The 19,018-nt window shown below is 44.5% G+C and overlaps 1 protein-coding gene across 2 annotated transcripts; it reads right to left on the bottom strand.

Annotated features, from left to right (window-relative positions):
• Nucleotides 1–10,531: 10,531 nt before the first annotated feature.
• On the bottom strand, nucleotides 10,532–17,741 carry LOC137349161 (zinc finger protein 239-like). Of its 2 annotated transcripts, none has more exons than XM_068014582.1 (3): nucleotides 17,688–17,741; nucleotides 15,831–15,950; nucleotides 10,532–12,730 (listed from the first exon to the last, which is right to left on the bottom strand). In XM_068014582.1, exon 3 carries the CDS (start codon nucleotides 12,267–12,269, stop codon nucleotides 11,871–11,873), a length of 399 nt encoding a protein of 132 aa, XP_067870683.1. In that variant the 5' UTR covers nucleotides 12,270–12,730; nucleotides 15,831–15,950; nucleotides 17,688–17,741; the 3' UTR covers nucleotides 10,532–11,870. The 2 variants fall into 2 exon arrangements, with proteins under 2 accessions (XP_067870683.1, XP_067870682.1); XM_068014581.1 differs by having other exon boundaries at nucleotides 17,625–17,720.
• Between the last annotated feature and the right edge of the window lie 1,277 nt (nucleotides 17,742–19,018).

Below are 19,018 nucleotides of genomic sequence, written 5' to 3'. Positions count from 1 at the left end.
TTCTGTCACTGCTGGGTCAGGCCCTGTCCAGTTCCACCAGCCCCGATAACATGGGCCATCTCGACATCCATGTGTGAGAAAGACAATCCCAGATCTGATTTGCTCCAAATTAAATTTCATGTTTAATTGAAGGGCCGCATTTCACTCCTGGGGGTGGTTTATTTCTTGAGGTTAAAATTATTATTAAAGTGACAACATACACTGTGTTCACCTATCGTTATCCCAAATACGCCATCACCTCACAGTCGGGATCACGAGTCTACGAAGGGGAGGTTGTTGTCCTGTCTAGACCACCCTGAATACCCTTGTTCCATAACTGTCAGGAATAGAAGGTCCCGGGATTGTGAGAGGAGCCTCAGGGTATCAGTCTCAGTGATCCTGTAAAATAGAGGAATACATGAGTGGGAGGAGGCCATTCAGCCCCTCGAGCCTGTTTTGCCATTCAATTAGATCCTGACTGATCTGCTGATCTGTATCTCAGCTACATTTACCCAGTTTGGTTTCATATCCCTTAATAACCTTACCCAATAAAAATAAATCAATCTCAAGCTTTAACATTCACTCAGATTGTCTCCGACAGTCTTTTGCGTGCTCTCCCTCTGTCTGTCTGTGTCTCTCTCACCCTGTCTCTTTCTCTCTGGCTACCTTGCTCAGTCTCATTTTCTATTCCACTGACATTGATTCTCCACCTGAGACACAGAGTAGCTCCCACTCCAAGGTCAACACAACACCCAAGATGAACCCAGGACTGTGACCTCATACAGAACCCAATTGGACCAATGTTCCCAGTCATTTCCAATCAGGGTCCGTGAAGCTGACGGTGGATAAGAACAACATTAACCAGAGTGGAAGGAAATCGGACTCATCCTGGTGTGAGTCAGCTGCTGACTTAAAGCCCCACTGATCTTCCATTTGTCTGATATCACAGTCTGCTTACTGTATTAGGAAAAGGCTGACTTGAGTGCAGCAGAAAGGCTGATTTATCCAGAAATGTGCAAAATTGCAACAATATAAATCTCAATTTAATTTTAAATATGAATAAAACTAATTTCCTACAGGTTTAGCTGTGGCTTTATAATATTGGCACCTTCGGAGAGTCTCATTGACCTAAAGGCTCCTGTAAAGAGTAGATTTAAATTTAAACCAGGTTAACAGGCATGATTATGTTCTATTCAGACATCGAAGGTGAGAGAGATGCTGTGGGAAACACACACAGTCCAGTCGCTGAAAGTGATGAACAGACTGGGTTTTGTGTTTATTGATCACGGGTGTGTTACCGATACTGTTCCTGGATACCAAGGCTAGGAGAGGCTCTCTGGAAGGGATGGGGAGCTGGGACTTCTCACTGAGAGTAACTGAACATCTGAGAACTGAAATAATTTAGTGAAAAGGAGAAAATGGAGCAGTCAGTAACAGGACATCAATCAGTTTCCTCTTCTGTCGAAATTAAGGACATGACAAAGTGTGCATTTTTGAAACAACCTTAATTCATTTTGACAGATATCAGAATATTAAATTCCAGACCAGGTATGGAGTTATTAACAGCCAGAAAATTAAACTCCGACTATCAGAGTGAACTTGGTTCAGTCCCGGATCTGATTAACAGCAGCAATAACAGCAGAATCCAGCCCGAGCAAAGGAGTGTTTATTCACCATTTGTCTGGATGAGTGCAGCTCCAACAACATTCAGGAAGCTCGGCACCATCCAGGACAAAGCAGCCGCTTAATCAGCACCCCATCCACCACCTTAAACATTCACTCCCTCCACCACCAGCGCACAGTGGCAGCAGTGTAAACCATCTACAAAATGTACGTCAGAAACTTGACAAGGCTCCTTCGACAGCACCTTCCAAACCCGTGACCTCCATCAACTAGAAGGACAAGGGCAGCAAATGCATGGGAACACCACCACCTGCAAGTTCCTCTCCAAGTCACACACCATCCTCACTTGGACCTATATTGCTGTTCCATCGCTGTCACTGGGTCAAAATCCTGGAACTCCCTTCCTAACAGCACTGTGGGTGTACCGCAATAGTTTAACAAGACAGCTCACCACCACCGTCTCAAAGGCAATTAGGGATGAATAATAAATGCTGACCTTGTGAGTGATGTCCACATTATTAATGGGCCCGGAAGTCTCGTGTCAGCATCTTTAATACTTACTAAGAAATATAAGCTGAGCAGATTCTCTGTCCTCTACTGTATCTTATATTGATACATCAATCACAGTAAACATGCAAGTCCCACGTGTCCACAGTCACTGACACGATGTCAGCCCGCTTGATCTCCGGTGTCTCCAGTCCCTACTGCCCCCTTACATCAGTATCCCCTCACCTTTATACCCTGTAGTGATCCAGCTCTGGCACCTGACTCTTCTTTGTCTTCACTGCTGGGTTTTGTCAGGAAGTGAGGAAAAGACAGCTGGAACTTCTCCAATCTGTGATTTACAAGGGCACATTCCCTGGTTCCCAGCAGTTACTTTTCTTCAGTAATTTTCTCATTATCCCTAAGTTACTCTGCCTACTGTTAATCCTGTTATTTCTTAGTTTCACAATTATAAGTATAAACATCACACAATATAATCTATTATATTACACACTCTGGTTTCAGTTTATATTGTGGTTAATAACAGACAAACCCTGTCCTTTCTCCTGATCTGATTAGAGTTTCCAGAGTTGAATCTGTGGAATGAAATGTCTTATCAGTGTTACCATGGTGACCTGTCTGCAGTGAAGTGCCTGACTGAGTTTCTAACTCAGATGAAATGTCTACATTTTGTAATACACATAATATCAGACATTTGATGTCAATATACTTTAACCACGTCAGGTTAATATTTCTAAACCTAACAAAGGGTTCAGAGACACAAATCTTTAAAAGTAGGAAGACAAGTTGATAAAGTGGTTAAAAAACACATGGGATCCTAGTTTTATAATCATGGGTGTAAAGTACAAAAGGACAGAGGTCATGTAAACAAATCATTGGTTAGGCTGCAGTTAGAATATCTGGTCAAGTTTTGGGATCTTACACCAGGAAGGATGTCAAGGCCATGGAGAGGGTGCAGAAGAGATTCACTGAGATGATACCAAGGAAGAGAGGCTTTAGTTATCAGGAGAGATTAGAGAAACTGGGGCTCTTTTCATTAGAACAAAGGGTCATTGGAGATCTGAGGGAGGGGTTCAAAATTTCTACTATTACCGGAATATTGTCAGGGCCAAAACCTTTGCTCTGTTTTTTAGTCGTTTGTTGATATCACATGGAGTAAATGAAATTGGCTGAAGTCTGGCATCTGTGATGCTGGGGACCTCAGGAGGAGGCCGAGATAAATCATCCACTCGGCACTTTTGCCTAAAGATTGTTGCAGATGCTTCAGCCTTATCTTCTGCGCTGATGTGCTGGGCTCCCCCATCATTGAGATGGGAATATTTGCGAAGCCACCTCCTCCAGTTAGTTGTTTAATTGTCCACCACCATTCACGGCTGGATGTGGCAGGACTGCAGAGCTTAGATCTGATCCGTTGGTTGTGGGATTGCTTAACTCTGTATATTGCATGCTGCTTTCAGCATTTGGCATGCAAGTAGTCCTCTGTAGTAGCTTCACCAGGCTGACACCTCATTTTGAGGTATGCCTGGTGCTGCTCCTGGCATGCCCTCCTGCACTCTTCATTGAACCAGGGTTGGTCTCCTGGCTTGATGGTAATGGTAGAGTGGGGGACATACCGGGCCACGAACTTACAGATTGTGGTTGAGTACAATTCTGCTGCTGCTGATGGCCCACAGTGCCTCATGGATGCCCAGTTTTGCATTGTTAGATCTGTTTGAAAATCTATCCCATTTAATATGGTGGTAGTGCCACACAACACGATGGAGGGTATCCTCAATGTGAAATGGGACTTTGTCTCCACAAGGACTGTGCGGTGGTGACTCCTACCAATACTGTCATGGATAGATGCCTCTGTGGCACGAAGATTGGTGAGGACGAGGTCAAGTTTGTTTTTCCATCTTGTTCGTTCCCTCACCACCCGCCGCAGACCCAGTCTAGCAGCTAGGTCCTTTAGGACTCGGCCAGCTCGGTCAGTTGTGGTGCTACCGAGCCACTCTTGGTGATGGACATTGAAGACCCCTCCAGAGTACATTCTGTGCCCTTGCCACCCTCAGTGCTTCCTCCAAGTGCTGTTCAACATGGAGGAGTACTGAGTCATCAGCTGAAGGGGTGGGGGGGGGGGGGGGGGGGGGGAGGTGCGGTAGGTGGTAATCAGCAGGAGCTTTCCTTGTCCATGTTTGACCTGATGCCATGAGACCTCATGAGGTCCAAAGTTAATGTTGAGGACTCCCAGGGCAACTCCCTCCCTACTGTATACCACTGTGCTGCCACCTCTGCTGGGTCTGTCCTGCCGATGGGACAGGACATACCCGGGGATGGCGGTGTCTGGGACATTGTAAGGTATGATATCGTGAGTATGACTATGTCAGGCTGAGGCTTGACTAGTCTGTGGGACAGCTCTCCCAACTTTGGCACAAGCCTGCAGATATTAGTAAGGAGGACTTTGCAAGGTTGACAGGGCTGGGTTTGCCCTTGTCATTTCCAGTGCCAAGGTCGATGCCGAGTGGTCTGTCCCTTTCATTCTGTTTTATTGACCTCGTAGCGGTTATAAACAACTGAATGGCTTGCTAGGCCATTTCAAAGGGCATTTAAGAGTCAACCACATTGCTGTGGGTCTGGAGTCACATGTAGGCCTGACCAGGTAAGGACAGCAGATTTCCTTCCCAAAAGGATACTAGTGAACCAGATGGGTTTTTACAACAATCGACAATGGCCATCATTGGACTAGCTTTTAATTCCAGATTTATTAATTGAATTCAAATTCCACCTTTTGCTGTGGTGGGATTCAAACCCATATCCCCAGAGGAATACCCTGGGTCTCTGGGTTACTAGTCCAGTGACAATACCACCTCCCCATGCTGATTTATCCAGAAATGTACAAAATTGCCACAATATAAATCCCAATTTAATTTTAAACATGTAAATGAAATGCTTTGAACTAATTTCCTGTGGGTTTATAATGTTGGCACCTTCAAAGAGTCTCATCGACCTAAAGGCTCCTGTTAAATACATTTCCTGAGTGGATTAACATTTAAAACCAGGTTTACAGGCGTAATCCTCTATTCACACGTGGAAGTGAGAGAGATGCTGTGGGAAACACAGTAAGTCCAGTCGCTGAAAGTGATTAACAGACTGGGTTTTGTGTTTAGTGATCCTGGGTATGTTACTGATACCTTCCCTGGATTCCAAGGCTAGGAGAGGCTCTCTGGAAGGGATGGGGAGCTGGGACTTGTCCATGAGAGTAACTGAAGGTGTAAGAACTGAAATAACCTAGAATTAGTAAGAAGAAAATGGAGCAGTCAGTAACAGGACATCAATCTGTCTCCTCTTCTCCTGGGGAAATTAAGAACCTGACAAGGTGTTCATTTTTGAAACAACATTCATTCATTTGTCAGATATCAGAATATTAAACTCCAGCCCGGATATAGAGTTAATAACAGCAGGATAATTAAACTCCAACTATCAGAATGAACATGGTTCAGTCCTGGATGTGATTAACAGCAGCAATAACAGCAGAATCCAACCCGAGCAGTCAGTTGTGAATCTGTTGGCAAAGGAGTGTTTATTCACCACTTGCCTGGATGAGTACAGCTGCAACAACATTCAGGAAGCTCGACACCATCCAGGTCAAAGTGGCCTGCTTGATTAGCACTTCATCCACCAACTTAAGCATTCACTCCTTCCACCACCAGCACACAGTAACAGCAGTGTGAACCATCTACAAGATGCACTGTAGCAACTTGCCAAGGCTCCTTCGACAGCACCTTTCAAACCCGCGACCTCTACCACCTAGAAGGACAAGAAAAGCAGGCGCATGGGAACATCACCACCTTCAAGTTCCCCTCCAAGCCACACACCATCCTGACTTGGAACCATAATCGCCATTCCTTCGCTTACACTGGGTCAAAATCCTGGAACCCCCTTCTGAATAGCACTGTGGGTGGACTGCAATGGTTCAACAAGGCAGCTCACCACCACTGTCTCAAAGGCAATTAGGAATGGACAATAAATACTGGCTTTGTGAGTGATTCCACATCCCAATGGAATCAAAAAAAGTAAATCTTTGAAAGAAGTAGAAGAGCAGAGAGGGCGTAAAAATCTAGCTCAGGACTTGTCTAATAATTAATAGGTCTGGAAATCCAATGTCAGCAACATTTTCCATTTTGGATACTGGTGAGAGCGATGGTTCCTCAGGGGAGTGTAGCCAGAGCAAAGTCTGTGGCACCATGGGTGGCTCAGCTGCACAGGAGGGGAGGAAGAGGAGTGGAAGAGCAATAGTGGTAGGGGATTCGATAAAGTCAGGGGATCAGACAGGCGTTTCTGCGGCCGTAAATGTGACTCCAGGATGGTGTGTTGAATCTCTGGTGCCAGGGTCAAAGATGTCATGGAGTGGCTGCAGGACATCCTTCTTGGGGGAGGGTGACCAGCCAGAGGTCGTGGTCCACTTTGGTACCAATGGTATAAGTAGGAAGAGGGATGAGGTCCTGAAAGCAGATTGTGGGGAGTTAGGAAGGAAATTAAAAAGCAGGACCTCCAAAGCAGCAATCTCAGGATTACTCCCAGTGCCACACGCTAGTGAGCACAGGAATCGGAGGATTGATTGATTGAACACGTGGCTGGAGAATTGGTGTAGGATGTAGCGCATCAGATTTCTGAGGCATTGGGACCGGTTCTGGGGCAAGTGGGATCTGAGCAAGATGGACGGACTGCACCTTAACAGGACTGGAACTAATATCTTCACAGGGAGATTTGCTAGTGCTGTTGGGGAGGGTTTAAACTAGTTTGTCAGGGGGATGGGAATCTGAAGGGCAGTTCAAATTGGAAGTAAGTAAGCTTGGTATGAGGAGGTAGAAAAGTAGCAAGTGACATTAGAAGGCAGGCAAAACAAAGACGAGCATCAACTGGGCTTAGAATGCAGAATGTCAAGAAGACAAGGCTAAGGGCACTCCACCTGAATGCACACAGCATTGGCAACAAGGTAGATGATTTAAAGGCCCAAATAGAGGTAACTGGGTTTGATCTAATTGGCATAATGGAAACGTGGCTACAGGGTAACCAAGACTGGGAACTGAATATTCAAGGATATTCGACATTTACGAAGGACGGGCAAAAAGGAAAAGAAGGTGGTGTTGCACTAATAATAAGGGATGGGATCAGTACATTAGTAAGGGAGGATCTCAGATCAGAAGAACAAAATGTGGAATCTGTTTGGGTAGAGCTAAGAAACAGCAAAGGGCAGCAAATATTGGCAGGCATTGTTTATAGGCCAAACAGTAGTGGTAGTGTGTGGCACGGTATTAATCAGGAGATTAGAGAATCATGTAGCCTGGGTAATACAGTAATCATGGGTAACTTCAATCTGCATATAGACTGGGTAAATGTAATGAGCACTAATGCTGTGGAGGACGAGTTTCTGGAGTGTGTTAGGGATGGTTCTCTAGAGCAGTATGTTGAGGAACCGACTAGAGAACAGCCTATTTTAGATCTAGTATTATGTAATGAGAAAGGGCTAATTAATAACCTTGTTGTAAAAGAACCTTTAGGGATGAGTGACCATAACATGATAGAATTTTACATGATGTTTGAAAGTTCAATCTGAAGCCGGGGTGTTAAATTTGAACAAAGGAAATTATGAAGTTATGAGGGGTAAATTAGCTGAGGCAGATTGGGAAAATACATTAAAAGACATGACAGTACACAGGCAATAAATAGTTTTTAAAGAAATATTACACAGTTAACAGCAACTATACATTCCTTCAAGGGACAGAAAACTCAAAAGTAAAGGCAGTCACCCATGGATAACAAAGGAAGTTAAAGGATTGTATAAGATTTAAAGAAAATGACTACAAAGTTTCCAGAAATAGTAGTAAACCTGAGGATTGGGTGGATTTTAGAATACAGCAAAGGAGAACCAAGAAACTGATAAAGATAAGGAGAATAGAATATGAATGTACACTAGCAAAAAATATAAACTGACTGTAAAAGCTTGTACACAGATACATAAAATGAAACGTTTGGCCAAGACAAATGTGGGTCCATTACAGGCAGAGTCAGGAGAATTTATAATGGGGAATAGAGAAATGACAGAGAAGCTAAATGATTACTTTGTGTCTGTCTTCACTGAGGAAGTAACAAGAAATCTCCCAGAATTAGAGATCCAAGGGATTAGGGGGAATGAGAAATTGAAGGAAATTAGTATTAGTCAGAAGGTTGTATTGGAGAAATTAATGGGTCTGAAGGTTGATAAGTCCCCAGGACCTGATATTCGACATCCCAGAGTGTTGAGAGAGGTAGCTATGGAGATAATGGATGTACTGGTGATCATCTTCCAACATTCTATAGTTTCTGGAACAGTTCCTGCAGATTGGAAGGTCACAAATGTCATCTCACTATTTAAGAAGGGAGGGAGAGAGAAAACAAGGAATTACAGACCTGTTAGCCTTACATCAGTCATTGGGAAAATGCTAGAATCTATTCTAAAGGATGTGATAAATGGACACTTGGATAATAATGATCTGATTGGACATAGTCACCATGGATTTATGAATGGGAAATCATGTTTGATGAACCTGTTGGAGTTTTTTTAAGGATGCTAGTAACAGAATTGATAAAGGGAAGTCTGTGGATGTGGTATACTTGGATTTTCAGAATGCTTTTGATAAAGTCCCACACAGGAGATTGGTTAGCAAAGTTAAAGCACATGGGATAGGAGGTAATATACTGTCATGGATTCAGGATTGGTTAACAGGCAGAAAGCAGAGAGCAGGAATAAGCGGGTCCAGTCTCACTAGCGACACTAGTGGGGTACCGCAGGGATCAGTGCTTGGGCCCCAGGTGTTCACAATATATTTCAATGATTTGGATGTGGGAACCAAATGTAATATTTCCAAGTTAGCGATGACACAAAACTGGGTGGGAATGTGTGTTGTGAGGAAGATGCAAAGTGGCTTCAAGGGGATTTGGACAGACTTGGTGAGTGGGCAAGAATATGGCAGATGGAATATAATGTGGAAAATGTGAGGTTATCCACTTTGGTAGGAGCAACAGATGTGCAGAGTATTTATTAAATGCTAAGAGATTAGAAAGTGCAGATGTGCAAAGGGACCTGGGTGTCCTTGTCAATAAGTCATTGAAAGCTAACATGCAGGTGCAGCAAGCAATTAGGAAGGCTAATGGTATGTTAGTTGTTATCACAAGAGGATTTGAGTACAGGAGTAGTGATGACTTGCTTCAATTGTATAGAACCTTGGATATACCGCACCTGGAGTACTGTGTGTAGTTTTGATCCCCTTACCTTAGGAAGGATATTACTGCCATAGGAGTGCAACGAAGATTCACCAGACTTATTACCAGGATGGTGGGACTGTCCTATGAAGAGAGATTGGGGAAACTGGGCCTGTATTCTCTAGAGTTTTGAAGAATGAGAGGTGATCTCATTGAAACCTGCAAAATACTTAAAGGGACAGACAGGGGAGATGCAGCTAAGATGTTTCCCCTGGTTGGGGAGTCCAGAACCAGGAGACACAATTTCAAAATAAGGGGGAAGCCACTTAGGACAGGGTTGTGAATCTTTGGAATTCTCTACGCCAGAGGACGTAGAGTATGTTTAAAGCAGAGATTGACAGATTTCTAAATACAAATGACGTGAAGGGATATGGAGATAGTGTGGGAAACCGGCATTGAAGAGGATGATCAGGCATGATCATATTGAGTCGTGGGGCAAGCTTGATGGCCCACTCCTGCTCCTATATTCCTGACTTTAATACTTATTAATATAAGCTGAGCAGATTCTCTGTCCACTACTGTATCTTATATTGATCCATCAATTAGAGTAAACATGCAAGTCCCGCGTGTCCACAGTCACTTACACGAGGTCAGCCCGCTGGATGGAACCTCGGCTTGATCTCCGGTGTCTCCAGTCCCGACTGCCCCCTTACATCAGTATCCCCTCACTTTTATACCCTGTAGTGATCCAGCTCCGGCACCTGACTCTTCTTTGTCTTCTCTGCTGGGTTTTGTCAGGAAGTGAGGAAAAGACAGCTGGAACTTCTCCAATCTGTGATTTACAAGGACACATTCCCTGGTTCCCAGCAGTTACTTTGCTGCAGTAATTTTCTCATTATCCCTAAACTACCCTGCCTACTGTTAATTCTGTTATTTCTTATTGTTATACAATTATAGATACAAACATCACACATTGTAATCTAATCTGTTCTATTACTCACTCTGGTTTCAGTTTATCTGGTGTTTAATAACAGACAAACCCTGATGTCATTTTCTCCTGATCTGATTAATTTCCAATGAGGTCGAATCTGTGGAATGGAATGTCTTATCAGTGTTGCCATGGCGACCTGTCTGCAGTGAAGCGTCTGTTTGAGTTTCTAACTCAGACTAAACTTCCTCATACCATAATACACATTATATCAGACATTTTACATCAATATATTTTAGCCAGGTTATGTGAATATCTCAAAACCCTACAAGTAGTTCAGAGACACAAACCTTTAAAATTGGGAGGACAAGTTGATAAAGTGGTTAAAAAGCACATGGGATCCTAGGTTTTATAATTCAGATTGTCAAGTACAAAAGGACAGAGGTCATGTAAACCTGTAAAAATCACTGGTTCGGCTGCAGTTAGAATATTGGGTCACGTTTTGGGCATCTTACACCAGGAAGGATGTCAGGGGCATGGAGAGGGTGCGGAAGAGATTCACCGAGATGATCCCAGGGAAGAGAGGCTTTAGTTATCAGGAGAGATTAGAGAAACTGGGGCCCTTTTCATTAGAACAAAGGGTCATTGGAGATCAGAGGGAGGGCTTCAAAATTTCATCAGGTAATTGAGGAAAAAATACTTGCAGGGCAGGTACAGAACGGGTTAGATCCAGACTAATTCTCCCTCTGCACTGTCCCATCAAAAACTCCCCAGACAGGTATGGGTATGTTACTGATAACTCTCCAGAGTGCCTCTCCCAGCCCTGGTATCCAAGGAAGTTGAGACTTATCCATGAGAATAACAAAGGTATGAGAACTGAAAGAAACTAGAGATCTAGACTAAAGATGAGGTGTTAGTTGTAGCTCAGTGGTTACATTCTCATCACTGAGTCAGTAGGTTGTGGGTTCAAATCCACCTCCAGAGACTTGAGTATAAAATCTGGGCTGATATTCCACTGCAGTACTGAGAGGGTGCTGCATTGTTACAAGTCCCGTCTTGCCGATGACCCCTTCAACTGAAGGGTATAAAAGATCCATTGATGTTATTCTGAAGAGCAGGGGAGATCTCCCCAGAGTCTTGGTCAATATTCATCACCGAATCAACATCACTAAAACTGATTATCTGGACATTATCACATTGCTGTCTGTGGGAGCTTGCTGTGTGCAAATTAGCTGCCGCATTTCCTCCATTACAACAGTGGCTGCAGTTCAATAGAATTTCATTGGTCGTAAAGTGCTTGGAGACGTCCTGATGTATTTTTTTTTCAGGCCTTTCATGACAAGTCTTTCTTCGAGAGAGGAAAAAAGGCCCAGAAATGGAGCAGTCGAGAACAGGATTTCATTTACTCTCCTCTTATCCTGAAGGAAACAAATACTCAACACACTGTGTGTTGGAAACAAAGCTCATTTATTTGATATTGATCCAGAATATGAAACCTCAGGCCAGTTAGAGGATTATTAACATCAGCAGAAACAAACTCAACAGTCAGAATGATCATGGTTCAATCCTGGATGTGATTAACAGCAGCAATAACAGCAGAATCCAACCCCTGCAGTCACTTGTGAACTTGCTGGTGTCTCAGCAGATTCGATGACTGAGTGAATCCCTTCCCACACTCGGAGCAGGTGAATGGCCTCTCCCCAGTGTGAACTCGCTGGTGTTTCAGCAGGGTGGATGACTGAGTGAATCCCTTCCCACACTCTGAGCAGGTAAATGGTCTCTCCCCAGTGTGAACTCGCTGGTGTCTCAGTAGGGTGGACAACTGAGTGAATTCCTTCCCACACACGGAGCAGGTGAACGGCCTCTCTCCAGTGTGAACTCGCTGGTGTCTCAGCAGGGTGGATAACTGAGTGAATCCCTTCCCACACACGGAGCAGGAGAACGGCCTCTCCCCAGTGTGAACTCGCTGGTGTGTCAGCAGGTTGGATGAGCAAGTGAATTCCTTCCCACACATGGAGCAGGTGAATGGGCTCTCCCCAGTGTGAGTGCGTCGATGATTTTCCAGCCAGGATGGATAATTGAATCCCTTCCCACAGTCCCCACATTTCCACGGTTTCTCCGTAATGAGAGCGTCCTTGTGTCTCTCCAGGTTGGATGATCAGTTGAAGCCTCGTCCACACACAGAACACATCTATGGTCTCTCTCCACTGTGAACGGTGTGATGTTTTTTCAGGATGTGTAACTGGTTAAAGCTCTTTCCAGTCAGTGCACTGGAACACTCTCACTCGGGTGTGTGTGTCTCGGTGCTTTTCCAGTCACACCGATTTTTGAAATCTTTTCCCACAGACAGAACTGACAAACATTTCTCCTTCCACATTCAAATGTCAATGATATTCAGGTCCTGATCAATTGAGTCAGATCTTGATGTGAGGATTGGTTAGAGTTTCCCATCTGCAAATCCTCCCTTCTCATACCCTGTAAAAGGAGTTTACAAAAGTTAACACTGTCAGTCCAGGATAAAAATTCAGAACAGACAATTCTAGTTGCTATGGAACACTCTTTCCTCTCATGTTCTCCCATATAGAATGGAATCATAGATTGGTTACAGCACAGAAGGAGGCCATTCAGCTCATCGTGTCTGTACTGACTCTCCGCAAGAGCAACTCACACTGCTCCCCTGCCTTTTCCCCATAGCCCTGACAATTTCTTCTCTTCTGATAATTATCCAGCTCTCTTTTGAAGGCCTCAGTTGAATCTGTCTTCACCACACTCTCAGGCAGTGCATTCCAGATCCTAACCACTCGCTGTGTAAAAAGGTTTTTCCTCACCTTGCTTCTTTTAACAATTACCTCTAGTTCTGGATCATGATCTGGAACATGTGGTCCAAATCAAACTGAAAGAAGCCAAAAGCACACTGGGCTCTTGTAGTCATTGCTAGGGGACTTTCCGACCCGCAGGGCATCCTGGGTAAATAATCTGCCATTGAAAGCTCCAATTCCTGAATGGATAATTATTTACATGTAATCCCATTGAGATTGGGGCTGGAGAGACAATGAACAAAATTATTAAATAAATTATAGAGATACCCGAGTGCCCGTACATCATCTATGGTGCGAAGTACATTAAACTTCTGTTCCTCACCCACATTTGGACACAGGAATTAGAGGGATGTTTTCATAATTTTCAGATGACACTAAATTGGGTGGTAGAACTTACAATGTGGAGACTGCACTGAAATCCAAGAAGATTTAAACAGGCTGGCAGACTGGACAGATAAATGGGAAATGAAATTCAACACAGTGAAATGTGAGATGGTTCATTTTGGGAGGAGGAATAAGGAGCCCAGTTATTGGTTAGAATGTAAGAAATTAAATGGAGCAGAGGAGCAAAGAGATCTGGGAGCAGAGTCACATAAATCACTAAAAGGAGCAACACAAGTCGATAAGAGAGCAAAGAAAGAGCTGATGTTCTTTTCTAGAGGAATACAATGTAACAGCAGGGAGGGAATGTTAAATTTATAGAGAACCTCACTTAGAAGGACTGTGAGCTGTTCTGGTCTCCATATTAAAAAAGGATATTGAAACACTGAAGAAAGTGCAGAATAGATTTACAAAGATATCACCAGAGAGGATGCTACTATCCAACAAGATTGAGCAGGCTGGGGCTCCTTTCTCTGGAAAAGAGAAGACTAGGAGGAGATCTGATAGAGGTCTTTAAAATTATCAGTGAGTCAGAACAAGGGGGCAGCAATATAAGACAGACATTAACAGGTCAAATAGAGAACTTAGGAGGAATTTCTCTACTCAGAGACTGGTGAGAATGTGGAACTCACTGCCTTGTGGAGTGGCTGAAACAGATAATAATGATGTGTTTAAGGAGAGGCTCAATACATTTATAAGAGAGAAGGGAATAGAGGGATATGGGGGCAGAGTGGGACAAGGGAATTAGATTGGGAGGAGGCTCATGTGGATTATAAACATCAGCCCAGCGCCCGTAGATTAATGCTCGGGTTTACAGGACCCAGGGGTGGATTAATGTGGGTGGCACAGTGGTTAGCACTGCAGCCTCACAGCTCCAGCGACCCGGGTTCAATTCTGGGTACTGCCTGTGCGGAGTTTGCAAGTTCTCCCTGTGTCTGCGTGGGTTTCCGCCGGGTGCTCCGGTTTCCTCCCACCTCCAAAAGACTTGCAGGTCGATAGGTAAATTGGCCATTGTAAATTGCCCCTCGTGTCGGTAAGTGGTAGGAGAATGGTGGGGATGAGGTAGAGAATATGGGATTAATGTAGGATTAGTATAAATGGGTGGTTGTTGGTCGACACAGACTCAGTGGGCCGAAGGGCCTGTTTCAGTGCTGTATCTCTAAATAAAAATAAAATAAATAAATAAAATAAAAATGCTCAGGATTACATGGCATGGGATGGATTAATGAAAGGTCAGGCTCTAAGTTTTCGACTATACCCCCTAATACTGGATTCCCCAACAAAGGGAAATAGTTTCTCTCCACCAACCTTATCAGTTCCAAGTAACATCTTGAAAGCTTGATGCAAATCAACCCTTAATCTTCTCAATTCCAAGGTACACAACCCTCATAGTGAGGTGATGCATTCCAGCAGCAGGGATAGGGGTAGGCAATATATACTTCATGGCACAGTTCTGAGGAGTGTGCAGGCAGAGAGGGACCTGGGGTTTCATGTCCAAAGATCATTGAAAGTGGCAGGACATACCGGGAGGGTAGTTAGCAAAGCATTTGGGATCTTGGGCTTCAAAAATAGAGGTATTAAATGCAAAAGCAGGGATGTTATGCTGAAACTTTATAAAGCTCTGGTTCGGCTACAACTAGAGTATTGCATCCAGTTCTGGTCACCACACTATAGGAAGGATGTGAAGGTCCTTGAGAGAGTGCAGAGGAGATGTACCAGAATGGTTCCTGGGATGAGGGAATTTAGCTACAAGGTTAGGTTGGAGAAGCTGGGGTTGTTCTCCTTGGAGTAAAGGAGATTTGAGAGGAGATCTGATGGAGGTGTTCAAAATTAGGTCAGGTTTAGATAAGGCAGAGAAGGCAAAGCTTTTCCCATTAGCTGATGGTACAAGGACTAGGGGACACAGATTAAGGTTTTGGGCAAGAGATACAGCAGGGATATGAGGAAGCAGTTTTTGTTTTTACACAACGGGTTATAATGACCCGGAACTCGTTGCCTATGAGGGTGGTGGAAGCAGAGACAATCAATGAGTTCAAAAGGAAACTGGATGGACACAAGGGAAATAAACCTGTCGGACTACGGGGATAGAGCGGGTGAATAGGACTGACTGGATTGCTCTACAGAGAGCTGGCATGGAAACAAAAAACTGAATGTCCTCCTTCTGTGCTATACTGACTATGAGTCATTTGTGTAATCTCTCCTCGTAATTTAACCCTTGGTGTCCAGGTAAATCTACGCTGCACTCCCTCTAAGGTTTGGTGCCCAGAACTGAACACAATACTCCAGATGTGGTCTAACCAGGGCTTTGTGTATCTCAGTGCTTTTCCAGTCACACTGATACCTGAAATCTTTTCCCACAGACAGAACAGACAAACCTTTTCATTCCAGTTTCAAAGCCGATGATATTCAGGTCCTGATGAATCGATTACCTCTGTCAGTCCCTGATGTGATGCTTGGATTGAGTTCCTGTCTCCAAAACCTCCCTTTCAAAGCCCCTGTAAAGGAGTTTACAAAAGCCATCACTGTCAGTCCAGGATAGAAATTCATAAGAGGCAAACAATTCCCTTAGTTTGAGTTTCCCATCTGCAAATCCACCCCAGGAGGAAAAGGGGGAGCCTGCCCTGATATCCCCCTCCCCAGGCCTGTCAGTCAAACCCCCCACTCCTCCCAGTCCACAGCTCAGCCTAGCAGCTTGCAGCTTCCTGCACCTTGAGCCAGCCCTGCCCAGGTGTGGCCCAGTCCAAGGGGAGTCTTTGTGGAACCAGGGAGTGGGGGAGGACCTCCTGCCCTGTGCTGTGTCCCAAATGGTCCCTCCCCTCCCCCAGACCCCTTTATAACTGAGCTAAGTTTCCTTTAAAGTTTTGTCCTTTGATGTTGCAGTTTATTAATCCTTAGATCCTCCAAAACAGCTGGAAATCTGGCAGCCGTTAACCCCGGGCCTGTCACCGGGAGAAGCTCGGTGCAAACATGGGACCGGGAGCTTCTTATTCGGCGTGTTGAGGCCTATACCAGGTATTTCTGAAGCCTTCCCGCCCACTCCGCAGCTCCATCGCTCCCTCCACTTACTGGCTGCAGATGGGACACACAAGCATCTTTCCAGCACCATCAATTGCACTGCACATGCTCCAAAACACTGTTTGGCACTGCAAATGATCCCCAAAGCACTGTGATAACTTCCATACAATAAAATGAGAAATGAACAGATTTTACAAACTTAAATCAGTGGCTCTGATAAATGGTCCATAACACCGTGTAACATCCCCATGGTTGTAAAACAACAGATCCTCTAGCTCAGTAAGAGATGTGCATTGGTAGATCTGCTAGGAATATCATATAAACGGGAATTGATTGTGCATTTTAAGTTTGTTACATCACAGGCATTTATTTTAGTCAATGTCTTACAGCTGATTGTCTCCCAGGCAAATTTATTCCAGCAATCTTAATAACCAGTGTTTCCCATCTCCCAGTTTTGTTTCCACTGCTGCTTCATTCAGCCAATCCCATCATTGTTTATCGCTTCTATTTTTCCTTATTCTTTTCTTCACTATCCTTTTTTTTAAAATCTGCTTCCCATCTGCATCCACCCCAACTCTTCAGATTTTGTTCTCAAAGTTGGTAAGAATGTAAGAAGTATCATGCAGCAAGACATATAACATGATTTCAGGTGATGGGGGGAGATTACTGAGCGCAATGCAATATTTCCAAATGTTTAGCATCAGAAACTTGGATCTCCCAAGTTTCAGGTGTTCATTTTTAAGGATTCCCACCTGAAACATTCACCATTAAAATAGGTGCATAAGAGAACTTCAGACCATCTAATCATGAGTTGTTTGGCGAGCTGATTCTTGGTGCCAGTCTGTTGTAAAGTGATGGACGAGTGAGATTTAAACATTCAAGATTCAACAAACTTTTAAATCTGCTGAATCTGCATCAAAGAGACAAACTGGAAACAAAGATTCCATATTTCCACATCATTCTTAAGATGCTACTTTGCCATTTCCAATTCTGCATGTTTTCTCTAACACTGTCCTTACATTAACAGTGACTACACTTCATTAGCTGGAAACTGCTTTGGGTTGTCCTGAGATCATGAAATAAACTATAAAATGCAAATCTTTCTTTCTGTCTGTCAGTCTCAACGAACACAGAGATGGAATTGTGAAATGTACCTTTCAGTCTCTGTCTATCTATCTGTCTGTTTCCATCTCACTCTCTGTTTGTCTCTCTCTTACCGGCTGCAAATATGAACTTGGGAAGTCACCGCCATGACTCGCACTACGCATGCTCCAAACGCTCTTGCCGCACCGCGCATGCGCACTCGATACTTGACGCTCCCTGCCAGCGACCTCTCACCTCCCAACTCAGCAATGTCCGGGTGATTGACGGAAGCTCCGGGCCAATAGCAAGAGGGGGCGGCCCCGCCCACTCCCTGCCGCGAGCCGCGCCCCTTATTCGCTCCGATTGGTGGGAAGACTCATCGCCACCGCGGACATCCAGTCCCGCCCCCTCTCTTCCTATTGGTCCGGAGCTGCCGTCAATCAGTGCGGGTGCTGGAACTGGACGGAGGCGGTGGTGTCGGATCCCACAGCTGGTGAGAAACAGCCGGTGTCGGCTTCGACACGCCTAATAAGAAGTACCCGGTCCCGCGTTTGCACCGAGCGGGGCGGCAGCTGCCGGGCTTCTCCCGGTGACAGGCCCGGGGTTAACGGCCGCCAGATTTCCAGCTCTTTTGGAGGAATTAAAGATTAATAAACTGTAACATCAAAGGACAAAACTTTAAAGGAAACTGAGCAAAGGCAAACAATATGTTAATGGTGTGTTGAAAGACAAAGCATTAGTACAGATTAGGTATAAATACACTGAATACACTACCAGTCACATCTTCCCCTGTCAGCATTCCGAAGGGATCGTTCCCTCCGCGACACCCTGGTCCACTCCTCCATTACCCCCACCACCTCGTCCCCGTCCCAGGGCACCTTCCCCTGCAATCGCAGGAGGTGTAATACCTGCCCATTTACCTCCTCTCTCCTCACTATCCCAGGCCCCAAACACTCCTTTCAGGTGAAGCAACGATTTACTTGTACTTCTTTCAATGTAGTATACTGTATTCGCTGCTCACAGTGTGGTCTCCTCTACATTGGGGAGACCAAGCGCAGACTGGGTGACCGCTTTGCGGAACATCTCCGCTCAGTCCGCAAGCAGGACCCTGAGCTTCCGGTTGCTTGCCATTTCAACACTCCCCCCTGCTCTCATGCTCACATCTCTGTCCTGGGATTGCTGCAGTGTTCCAGTGAACATCAACGCAAGCTCTACCGATTAGGCACACTACAGCCTGCCGGACTGAACATTGAGTTCCATAATTTCAGAGCATGACAGCCCCCCATTTTACTTTCATTTTTAGTTATTTTTCTTCCTTTTTTTTACATTCTTTTTTACATTTTTTACAATCTTTTTTTGCATTTATTTCATTTCATCTTAGTTTGTTCAGTTTGCTTACCCACTGTTTTTTTCAGGGTTTTTTTCAGGTTTGCACTTGCTGCTGTTCAATATTCAGTGTATTTAC

Source organism: Heterodontus francisci, chromosome 34, assembly GCF_036365525.1.
Source record: "Heterodontus francisci isolate sHetFra1 chromosome 34, sHetFra1.hap1, whole genome shotgun sequence".
NCBI lineage: Eukaryota > Metazoa > Chordata > Chondrichthyes > Heterodontiformes > Heterodontidae > Heterodontus > Heterodontus francisci.
This window is presented reverse-complemented; position numbering and strand designations above follow the sequence as displayed.

Coding starts and splice junctions, on each gene's coding strand:
- LOC137349161 (XM_068014582.1), bottom strand. CDS start 12,269: ATGTGTGGGAAGGAATTCACTTGCTCATCCAACCTGCTGACACACCAG.